At 35.1% G+C, this 12,765-nt stretch overlaps 1 protein-coding gene across 1 annotated transcript; it reads left to right on the plus strand.

The window, feature by feature from the left end:
• Positions 1 to 270: 270 nt before the first annotated feature.
• On the plus strand, positions 271 to 10,088 carry LOC147666167 (uncharacterized; the record flags this gene model as incomplete). The annotated part of the gene is made up of 2 exons (XM_086949250.1): positions 271 to 375; positions 4,446 to 10,088. A coding segment is annotated over exon 2 (5,604 nt), but the record flags the coding sequence as incomplete, so codon positions are not given.
• Positions 10,089 to 12,765: the final 2,677 nt, after the last annotated feature.

A 12,765-nucleotide genomic window follows, 5' to 3' on the forward strand; every position in this document is an offset into this window, starting at 1 on the left:
AAAGAAGCAATTTGAATGGTTTAAAAAAAGTCACCAAAAGCAAAAATACCCTGTATAGGCTGCTGTATTGACAGGTCAAACATCCTTGCTGAGTTAATTTGCAACATTGTAAGATAAACTTTTGAACCTTAGAGTTCAGTTAGGAGGGAGTTGCTATGGTAACAGATAGAAAGGTTTGAGAGGGGGATGGGTGTTGGTTTGAAAATAGTGAGGGAAGAGTTTTCATTGGTTGAATTAAGGCATATGTGTACAAAGATAGAGATTTTCTATGCCAGTCTTGGTTTCAGTGTATTGAGAGCACACCTTCTCCTCTGCTAAAGAAAAATTGGTGTGTGTGTCTGACACTGTTTTCAATCTCCAAAAGCATTTCTAAAGGTAAGTAATGATTCATTTAATTTAGATAGAGATTTATTTTCTCTATGGAGAATATTTGGAAGCAGATAGTTATGTTTTAGAAGTGAAATTGTATGTTAGTATATAAGTCCTGCGCAGTGTTTTTTACATGTTATTTAAAAATCGATTTTGGGTGCAAATGAATGGTATTTTTATTTGGCCTTTTTTATGATTGCCATGTGCAGTTGATGCATGACTTTAAACATGGGTAATAAGTGATGCACTGGTGGCGCCAGGCTTTTATAAATGAGGCCCTGACTTTGTTTGATGATATTGAGTGGTTGTAGTTAGGTTCTGTGCAGTGTTTCTTACATGTTATTGAAAAATCGATTTTTGGGTGCAATTGATTGGTATATGTATTTGGCCCTTATTTATGAATGCCATGTGCAGCTGATGCATGACTTTAAACATGGGTAATAAGTGACGCACTGGTGGCGCAAGGCTTTCATAAATAAGGCCCTGACTTTGTTTGATGATATTGAGTGGTTGTACTTAGGTTCTGTGCAGTGTTCCTTACATGTTATTCAAAAATCGATTTTTGGGTGCAATTGATTGGTATATGTATTTGGCCCTTATTTATGATTGCCATGTGAAACTGATGCATGATTTTAAACATGGGTAATAAGTGACGCACTGGTGGCGCAAGGCTTTCATAAATAAGGCCCTGACTTTGTTTGATGATATTGATTGGTTGTACTTAGGTTCTGCGCCGTGTTTCTTACATGTTATTGAAAAATCGATTTTTGGGTGCAATTGATTAGTATATGTATTTTGCCCTAATTTATGATTGCCATGTGCAACTGATGCATGACTTTAAACATGGGTAATAAGTGACGCACTGGTGGCGCAAGGCTTTCATAAATAAGGCCTGACTTTGTTTGATGATATTGAGTGGTTGTACTTAGGTTCTGTGCAGTGTTCCTTACATGTTATTCAAAAATCGATTTTTGGGTGCAATTGATTGGTATATGTATTTGGCCCTTATTTATGATTGCCATGTGCAGCTGATGCATGACTTTAAACATGGGTAATAAGTGACGCACTGGTGGCGCAAGGCTTTCATAAATAAGGCTCTGACTTTGTTTGATGATATTGATTGGTTGTACATAGGTTCTGTGCAGTGTTCCTTACATGTTATTCAAAAATCGATTTTTGGGTGCAATTGATTGGTATATGTATTTGGCCCTTATTTATGATTGCCATGTGCAACTGATGCATGACTTTAAACATGGGTAATAAGTGACGCACTGGTGGCGCAAGGCTTTCATAAATAAGGCCTGACTTTGTTTGATGATATTGAGTGGTTGTACTTAGGTTCTGTGCAGTGTTCCTTACATGTTATTCAAAAATCGATTTTTGGGTGCAATTGATTGGTATATGTATTTGGCCCTTATTTATGATTGCCATGTGAAACTGATGCATGATTTTAAACATGGGTAATAAGTGACGCACTGGTGGCGCAAGGCTTTCATAAATAAGGCCCTGACTTTGTTTGATGATATTGAGTGGTTGTACTTAGGTTTTGCGCAGTGTTTCTTACATGTTATTCAAAAATCGATTTTTGGGTGCAATTGATTGGTATATGTATTTGGCCCTTATTTATGATTGCCATGTGCAACTGATGCATGACTTTAAACATGGGTAATAAGTGACGCACTGGTGGCGCAAGGCTTTCATAAATAAGGCCTGACTTTGTTTGATGATATTGAGTGGTTGTACTTAGGTTCTGTGCAGTGTTCCTTACATGTTATTCAAAAATCGATTTTTGGGTGCAATTGATTGGTATATGTATTTTGCCCTAATTTATGATTGCCATGTGCAGCTGATGCATGACTTTAAACATGGGTAATACGTGACGCACTGGTGGCGCAAGGCTTTCATAAATAAGGCCTGACTTTGTTTGATGATATTGAGTGGTTGTACTTAGGTTCTGTGCAGTGTTCCTTACATGTTATTCAAAAATCGATTTTTGGGTGCAATTGATTGGTATATGTATTTGGCCCTTATTTATGATTGCCATGTGCAACTGATGCATGACTTTAAACATGGGTAATAAGTGACGCACTGGTGGCGCAAGGCTTTCATAAATAAGGCCTGACTTTGTTTGATGATATTGAGTGGTTGTACTTAGGTTCTGTGCAGTGTTCCTTACATGTTATTCAAAAATCGATTTTTGGGTGCAATTGATTGGTATATGTATTTGGCCCTTATTTATGATTGCCATGTGCAGCTGATGCATGACTTTAAACATGGGTAATAAGTGACGCACTGGTGGCGCAAGGCTTTCATAAATAAGGCTCTGACTTTGTTTGATGATATTGATTGGTTGTACATAGGTTCTGCACAGTGTTTCTTACATGTTATTCAAAAATCGATTTTTGGGTGCAATTGATTGGTATATGTATTTGGCCCTTATTTATGATTGCCATGTGCAGCTGATGCATGACTTTAAACATGGGTAATAAGTGACGCACTGGTGGCGCAAGGCTTTCATAAATAAGGCCTGACTTTGTTTGATGATATTGAGTGGTTGTACTTAGGTTCTGTGCAGTGTTCCTTACATGTTATTCAAAAATCGATTTTTGGGTGCAATTGATTGGTATATGTATTTGGCCCTTATTTATGATTGCCATGTGAAACTGATGCATGATTTTAAACATGGGTAATAAGTGACGCACTGGTGGCGCAAGGCTTTCATAAATAAGGCCCTGACTTTGTTTGATGATATTGATTGGTTGTACTTAGGTTCTGCGCCGTGTTTCTTACATGTTATTGAAAAATCGATTTTTGGGTGCAATTGATTGGTATATGTATTTTGCCCTAATTTATGATTGCCATGTGCAACTGATGCATGACTTTAAACATGGGTAATAAGTGACGCACTGGTGGCGCAAGGCTTTCATAAATAAGGCCCTGACTTTGTTTGATGATATTGAGTGGTTGTACTTAGGTTCAGCGCCGTGTTTCTTACATGTTATTGAAAAATCGATTTTTGGGTGCAATTGATTGGTATATGTATTTGGCCCTTATTTATGATTGCCATGTGCAACTGATGCATGATTTTAAACATGGGTAATAAGTGACCCACTGGTGGCGCAAGGCTTTCATAAATAAGGCCCTGACTTTGTTTGATGATATTGAGTGGTTGTACTTAGGTTCTGCGCCGTGTTTCTTACATGTTATTGAAAAATCGATTTTTGGGTGCAATTGATTGGTATATGTATTTGGCCCTTATTTATGATTGCCATGTGCAGCTGATGCATGACTTTAAACATGGGTAATAAGTGACGCACTGGTGGCGCAAGGCTTTCATAAATAAGGCCCTGACTTTGTTTGATGATATTGATTGGTTGTACATAGGTTCTGCGCCGTGTTTCTTACATGTTATTGAAAAATCGATTTTTGGGTGCAATTGATTGGTATATGTATTTGGCCCTTATTTATGATTGCCATGTGCAACTGATGCATGACTTTAAACATGGGTAATAAGTGACACACTGGTGGCGCAAGGCTTTCATAAATAAGGCCCTGACTTTGTTTGATGATATTGATTGGTTGTACATAGGTTCTGCACAGTGTTTCTTACATGTTATTCAAAAATCGATTTTTGGGTGCAATTGATTGGTATATGTATTTGGCCCTTATTTATGATTGCCATGTGCAGCCGATGCAAAACTTTAAACATGGGTAATAAGTGACGCACTGGTGGCGCAAGGCCTTTATAAATCAGACCCTGACTTTGTTTGATGATATTGAGTGGTTGTACTTAGGTTTTGCGCAGTGTTTCTTACATGTTATTGAAAAATCGATTTTTGGGTGCAATTGATTGGTATTTGCATTTGGCCCTTATTTATGAATGCCATGTGCAGCTGATGCTTGACTTTAAACATGGGTAATAAGTGACGCACTGGTGGCGCAAGGCCTTTAAAAATAAAGCCATGTGTTGCTATTGTATAAACTTAAATATGTTGCAATTTATTGTTTATATTGTTTGCTTTTTAACATTACTTTGTTGTTTGCTAATAGTGGTCTTTCATGTGTTTTTTTAACAGAACAACAGATTCAAATCAACTTCTGAAAAGGAAGCAAAAATGCCTTCAAGGCAAAGAAATATCAAAAATACCATACGGAAAAGGAGAACATCAACAACAGAGTTTATGGAATCCTCTTCAACAACTACTTCAAAAAACACCAGAAAAGCTTCTGGTAAGCCAATTAAGTCTTTTCTTCGCAACATATGTCGTAGGAAAAAAAATGAAATTGCTAATGTGAATATACAGAAAAAGTCAACAAATCTAAAAAGGAAAGAGAAGCCCACAAAAAATGTTTCCATTGGACCAGGAGAGAAGAGAATGGTTAGCAATAGAAGGGTAAATGTTTTTAGGGACATTCGTAGGCGAATGTTTCGCAATAGGGTAGTTTTAAATTTGCTAAAAAATGAAAAGAAAAGTAAACTAAAAGCTGCTTTTTACAAGAAAAAGAAAAGTGTAGAAAAGATTGTTGATCAGGCTTTTGAAGTTAAGAAAAAATTATTTATTTTAATAATCAATAGAATTAGGATACTTAATAAGGCAATGGATGTTTTCAAATCGAACAGTAGATGGAAAAGAATTATTAATCGGAGTAATTTTTGTGAAGTATTTTCTGGTGAATGGATGCATAGTTCAAGTTCTGAGCCTTTTTTTAATGAGGAGAGTTACTTTCAGGAAAATGATTTGGTGCATGCAGTTGACACCAGTGGTCGTGCATATGAGGTGAAAGATAGTTGTGTGATGGAAAAAGAGAAACTTGTATCTAGAGATGCAGAAGAGGTCTTAGCTGATGAAGTTTTAGGGAGACGTACTAAGGGTCCAGTGTACACATGGAAATGCAGTAGTATTTGTAGTGTGCGACAGGAATCAATTGATTTGCTTCGAAATTTCTTACGTACATATAGTAAAAAAAGTCTCAAACAAAAAATGAAGATCCTGCAAGAGTTAGATCCTTGCAGAGTGAGAGAAAGCACAGGTTTGCAAGGGCATTCACTAGCATGTCTTTCTAGAAAAGTTTGTCGGAGTGTTTTTCATCATTTTAGGATGTTAGCAGTGCATCATAATAACGTAAGGAAATTAGTGAGGAAGTTGTATTATGCAAAAAGTCCTGCACTTAAGCTTAAACAGTTAAATAGTGCTCTTTTGCATGGATCTGAAGTGGATGTGAAGACTATTTGTGAAGAAATTGAGTTTTGTTATTTTGGGAACAAAGAGGACAGTGTAGAAATAGATATAGTAATGGATGGTAATGCAGAAGATAATGGACAAATTTCAAGTATTGAAAAGTTTGATGAGGAAATTATCAAGTTTAAGGTGAAATCAAGTGAGAGGCCTAATGTAACTTGTGTGTGTTGTCGACGGACTCATTATAAAATTCAGACTAGGTTAGTTGATTTATATGCAAAAAGTGAATTGGAAAATAATAGTGAATGGGAGGATTTTGTAAGTTATTTGTTGGTGGAGAATTCTTTTGATTTGAGTTTGGATCAGCGTATTTGCACTTATTGTTTGAAAAAATTAAATGAAAATAGAATGCCTGCAAGAGCAGTTTATAATAATCTTCAGTTGATAGATATTCCTTCTGAATTGATGGATCTAAATACTTATGAATCTATTTTGATTCAATGTGTCCATCCTTTTCAGGCTATTGTTCGCATGGAGCCTAAGACAGGGAAATTGCCTCCATCAGATTTACTGAGAGGATTAAAGGGAAGAGTTGTTTATTTGCCTCTAGATGTAAAGAAAAATATTAATACAATTGGTGTAGAAAGAGTAGAAGAAGATCCTTTAGTTATTCTAGTTAATGGGGTTCCAACAAAGAGTAAGAAAATTTGGCAAGATTTAGTGGATGTTAAAAAAGTCAAGAAGGCAACGTTGTATTTAGTTAAAAACAATGAGTACTACAAACATGTAAGTGTTGGAGTAGAGGAAACAGCTACAGAAGAAGATAGTGATTCTTCAGTTGGTCAAATTGAAAAAGTTGATGTGTCTAGAACTGAAGAAATATATGAACATTATACTGTTCATCCTTTGCATTCCAAAGAAGTAATGGGAAATGCAATTGACTTGTTTCAAATGAAGGCAGCAAAAGGAAGTCCCATTAGTGTATGGGAAGAAAGTTTGGAAGCTCGTTGTTTTCCACAATTATTTCCAACAGGTTGTGGTGGACGATATGATGATCGACCAGTTCAAATTCCTGCAGCTGAATACCGGACTCTAAGATTATATGCAGAAGATCCAAGGTTTCGTCAATGCATTCCATATTTATTTCATCTACTGTTTGAAAGTGATTTGTCTGGGCTTTCTTATGCAGTTAATCATATATTAAAAAGTGGACCTCATTTGCAAAATGTATGTGCAAGGGACTTTATGGAGAAAGTTAATCTGCAAGACAGTATTTTGGAATCTCAGCTAATCAATCTCATGGCATGTCAACGTGGAACCAACGAGTATTGGTTTCGTCGTCATGGAGAATTGAAATGTATGCTAAGAAACTTAGGAACTCCTACATGGTTCCTCACTCTTAGCTGTGCTGAGTATGCCTGGGACGATTTACTTCAATTTCTACGAGAGGCAAATGAAAACATACCAAATATAGAATTGAAAACACCAGGAGAACTGTGTTCTTTAGATCCAGTGAATGTTTGCAGATATTTTAATCATAGATTTGAAGCTATGATGTCTTTTATTACCAACAAAAAAAATCCTCCCCTTGGAGAGGTTTTGGATTTCTTTTGGAGGAAGGAATATCAAGCGAGAGGTGCTCCTCATATACATATGTTGTTGTGGATTAAAGATGCACCCAAATTTGGATCAGATTCAGATGAAACAGTGATGAGTTTCATTGAAGAGTATTCAACATGTGCTGTTCCAAAATCTACTGAAGAAAACAATTTAAGGCAACAAGTTTTACGTTTTCAATCTCATCGTTGTGGAAAGTACTGTCGTCGAAAATTTAAAAACAAGGAAAAGTACTACACGAAATGTCGTTTTGCATTTCCTCGACCAGTGATTTCTAAAGGAAGAGTAAATAATTTGATGTCATCTCTACGACATACTGTGACGAGAAAATCTCCCAAAAACACATATAATTTGAAAAGAAATGAAGAATCTAAGTACATCAACGATTACAACCCAGTGATTTTGTCCATGTGGAATGCTAACATGGATATTCAGTTCGTTGCTGACAACTCTATTGCTGTGGCTCGATATGTGACATCTTACATCACCAAAAAAGAAAAGACAGAACTGAAGGAAATGTGGGAGGACATTTCACATGAAAAGAGTCTAAGCAAGAAATTATACAGTTTCAGTCTGAAGATGTTGTCGCATCGAGAAATTGGAGCATATGAATGTTCTGATCGGTTATCATCAGCAAGTCTCTATGCCAAATCAAGAACAATCATTTGGGTGAGTCTTGGTCTTGCTGCAACACGAAACCGAGTTTTGAAATCTGTACAAGAAATTGAATATTTGGCGGAAAAAGAACCAAACAGTACAGATATTTTGAAGACAAATATGTTGGATACATACTATCCAAATAGAAGTACTCACCTTGAGAACACATGTTTGTATGAAGTTCTTCAAAACTACAGTTATAAGAGGAACATCACAGAAGATATCAATAATGGAAAATATGCACTCATTGGCTATGAAGGATGTCTAGTGAAGCAGAAAAAAGGCCATTTGATTAATCATCGAAAATTGAGTTGTGAAGTTCCAGACAAAAGAGAATTTTACTATTTAGCTCTTTTGCAACTCTTTAAGCCATGGCGTACAGAAGAGGAACTACTTGGAGATTTTCTCTGTTATGAAGACTCTTTTAATGCAACTAAGGATACCATAGAATGTCCTATTTTTCTAAATTATCTGCAAATGTTGAATGAAGAAATGGAGCAAGAAACCACAATTGCTGAAGAGATAGCTAGAAACAGTTCTCAAGATAGTCAGAGTTCTACTTCATTGAGCCAGGATCCACTAGGAGGACCAATTATCCAAAATGAAGCTGCCACTGCCATGGATGAGGTGGAAAGAGCTATGGAACAAGCTCAAGAGGATGGAGTTAACTTAGAAGATTTGGTAACGCAACTAAACATTGAGCAGAAAAAGATATATGATGAAGTCACAGAGCAGATTGAACATGGATTCAGACATGAGAAAAAAGAGTGCTCATGTATATTATTTGACCCTGTCCGACTGTATGTAAGTGGAGAAGCGGGGACAGGAAAAAGTTTTCTAATTAAAGCCGTTGCAAGTTATCTGCAGAAAAGGACTGATTCACCACTGTCTTGTGTTGTAACTGCTCCAACTGGTCTGGCAGCACATAACATTAAAGGGATTACTCTACATCGTTTATTGATGCTGCCAGTTGAACATGATAATAAATTGCATTACAACAAGCTATCTGGAGATGCGTGTTCTGAAGTTTCAAGAGTCTTGAAGAAAATGAAACTTCTTATCATAGATGAAGTAAGCATGGTCTCAAATCTAATGCTTGCTTTTGTGCATTTGAGAATGCAAGAAATTCTTAAAACAGACTATGATGTGTTATTTGGAGGAAAACACATTATTGTTTTTGGAGATCTATTGCAGTTGACTCCAGTAAAAGGACAACCAGTGTTTAAAATGCTCACGCATGAAGATACCAGGAAGTCCCTTGGAAGCATTGGAAATGTTAATATATGGCTAAATTTTAAATATGCTGAACTGCTTCAAAATATGCGACAGGCCAAGGATGAAGATTATAAAAATATTCTACAAGATGTAAGAATTGGAAAAATGACTGAGAAAGGGAAAAAAGCTTTGCATAGTCGATTAATTTCAAATTTGTATGCAAATGAAAACATTCTTCCAGAGAATATTTTTAAAAAAATGACTGAGAAGAAATCTGGGATATGTTTGATGCCAACTCTGCAAGAATGTTCCATCTTCAATCAAAAAATGTTAGACTTAGAAAATGAAGAGATTGTGAAACTGGAAGCAATAGATAAAATAGAGCATATGGGTGCAACAATTGTTTTGTCAGAAAATTTGAAAACTAAATTGCATTCATTGGAGAAAAGTATTTCAAAAACAGCTGGTTTTGAAAAGACTCTGAATGTGTGTTTAAATTGTCGTATCATTTTGAGAAGGAATTTAAATGTTGAAAGCGGTCTGGTAAATGGAGCAATGGGTTATGTTGTTGATTTTGTGAATTACAGAAATAGAGATGGAATTGAATTTTTAAAAATAAAATTTGATGGCATTGAACAAGTACAACAAATAAGTCGTTGTTCTGCTAGATTTTTACTTGTAAAAGACTTATATGTTCGCCGAAAACAGTTTCCTGTTTGTTTGGCGTATGCAGTGACAATTCATAAATCTCAAGGTTTAAGTGTAGATAGTGCATTGGTGAACATTGGAAGATCTGTGTTTAAAGAGGGTATGGCATATGTGGCATTATCTCGAGTCAGAACTTTATCAGGATTGTACTTGATTGCGTGTGATGAGACAAAGATTTCTGCCGATCTAGATTGTGTTAAAGAATACAATAGGTTAAGAAGAGAGTATGCTCCACATTTGCCTCAATATCCTCTGTTTGAAAAACGTGTGGTAGGCCGAAAAAGAAGAAATGAGGATAATTGTAGTGAGGTAGTTGCAAAAAGACAAAAAGTAGAGAAAACTGTAATTGAAAACAGGAAGAAAAAGAATTGTGGAGAAAATGTTGTTGGATTTCAGTTTGAAAACAGTTCTGGTGTCAACTGCTATGCTAATGTAGTGGTTAATGTTGTTTTTTTTCTTAAAAGTTTACAAGAACAGATTGTTGAAAATCGGGATCAAAGATTGTGTGGTTTATTGAATTCTGTGTTTCAGAAATGTAGCAGTGTTACAGCACAAATAGAAAGTGTAACAGAAATTCGAAATATTTTAGATTTGTGTTCTGGTCAAGATAAATTTTCACAGAACATTCAGCAGGATTGTCAGGAATTTTTAATGTATATGTTTGGTGTTTTGGAAGATGAAGGTGTAGATGTAGATAATCTTTTCAGTCTTTCTTATCAATGGCAGCATGACTGCCACAATTGTAGTTTATCAAGTACTACTACAATAGACACTGAAAGATTTATATATTTGACTTTACCAGACTGTAAATCAGTGTCTTTTAAAAATCTAGTTAAAGCAGCAGATCATAATATGGTGTGTACCCAATGTAACTGTACAATGCTGTCCACATTATTTATACAAAGGTATGGGCAGTATATTATTTTAGTTTTCCAACGATGTAGACCTGATGGAACTAAATTGACAACTTCTATCAAAAATTTTGTGGCTTCTCAGTTATCAATTTCTGGAAGGACCTTTACAACTGAAGCTATTATTTATCATGATGGATCTTCGACCACCTCAGGACATTATACATGCTACTTAAAATCTGAAAATGGATGGAGTTACTGCAATGATTCTCATTTAACTTATAAACAACGTTTGCCTTATGACTCTACAAATTCTTATCTAGTGTTTTTAAAACCAAAGTTTTAGTAAAGGGAATTGGCCTTTGAAGACGGGAATAGTTAATAAAAGTTAGTTAGTTAGTTAGTTAATCTAATATTTGAAATTATTTATCTCATGTAGATACTTTAAGTGGATCTCAAAGTAAAAAATACTGATATATCTGACACAAATTGGCCGTGAGGAAAATGTAAGATATGATGTTGTTAGAAGTTGATGAAATCGAAGTTATAGAGCACAGCAGACTTTTTTTCACCAAAAGGACCTTCACTATCTGCAATCTCATGTAGATACTTTAAGTGGATCTCAAAGTAAAAAATACTGATATATCTGACACAAATTGGCCGTGAGGAAAGTGTAACATATGATGTTGTTAGATCTTTTTTCATAGGAAGTCGATGAAATGGAAGTTATAGAGCACAGCAGACTTTTTTCCACCAAAAGGACCTTCACTATCTGCAATTTGGTCTCACGGAAAAGTAAGTGAATCAAAGATTAGTGTACTTATATGAGATGTATGTTTGAATGGGTTTTTTTAAACACAATCTTTTAGATTGTGTTTTTTTTTTCCCGCTGTTATATGATGAAGACTTTGATCTCACTAATTTAAGTGAAATTCAATATATTCTGAGAACAGCAAAAATAAATAATGTAACATATTGTAGAAGTTATTGTGTAGTTTGCATTGTGTAATTTATATTGTGTTCACATTGTCTTATACTCATTTTCTTTTTCACCCTTATTTACCTCTCTTTACTAATTTACACTCTTTTTTCATCGCTGTTTCTTTAGTGCACTTCATTCACAACTTCTTAATCTAATAGGAACTGTCTGCATTTCCTCTGTTCCTTCCACCACTTTTTATCTTTTTCATATTCTCACAGTACCACTGCTTTAGTTTCCTAACCCTCTCTTTCTTTTTCTCCTTTTTTTTTCTTTCGCATCCATTGTACTGTAGTTCACTTAGTTCTTCCTTTTGTCTTTCTGTGTACTTACTCTCTCACTCCTGTTTTATCCATCGTTCTATACTAACTTCATTCCTTTCATCCCTTCACTCTGTTACTTTACTTCACTCACTCTCAATCATCTTCTATTCCTCTTTTTTATTTATAGTTTCTCAATCAGACTTCTCTCCTTTTCACTCATTTTTCTTTTATTTTCTTATCTTTACTGATTTTGATTTGATATCTTACATTCTTTTAGTATCTTATTTACCTTTAGGAATTTGTTCTCTTTCTATTTCTTTTTCCTTTTTTTTTCTCTTTCTACATTACTTTCTTTCTGTATTTGTATCCTTCACTATTGCATCATTTCTTAGTAAACTTTTGTAGATTTTTAAACCTCATGAACTGTTGTTTCTATTTTATTATATATTTTTAAGAAATTATAACGTGTTTTTTCTTTTATCTTTCATAGATACAAGTTTGCATTGATTATATGGTAAGTGTGTTTACAAAATCTTTTTTGTTATCACCTTTTGTTTTATTTTCACTATTTTTCTGTCACCCTACCGCACCCCTATTTCCTTACTTTGCTTCCCTCACTTATTCTTTTGTTCCATGTTTACTTCCGACCACATTCAATTTCTTTCAGTACTTCTGCCTATGCACACTCCTTCACTTACCTTTTTTACTGGTTCACTTAGTCCCTTTGTGACAGTCCTTCTTTTACTCTCTCTCTTGTTTGTCTCTATTACTCCCCATGTGTTACCCTTATTCACTTACATGTACCCTCTTTCACCCCTTTTTACTTATATTCACTGATATTTACTTTCCCTCAATCACTGCTATTCTTTTCCTCTGATTCCGTCACTACCTGACATTCCCATACTTAACTGTCCTTCTTTTTACTT

Source organism: Lissotriton vulgaris, unplaced genomic scaffold (assembly GCF_964263255.1).
Source record: "Lissotriton vulgaris unplaced genomic scaffold, aLisVul1.2 SCAFFOLD_13537, whole genome shotgun sequence".
In the NCBI taxonomy this organism is placed as follows: Eukaryota; Metazoa; Chordata; class Amphibia; order Caudata; family Salamandridae; genus Lissotriton; species Lissotriton vulgaris.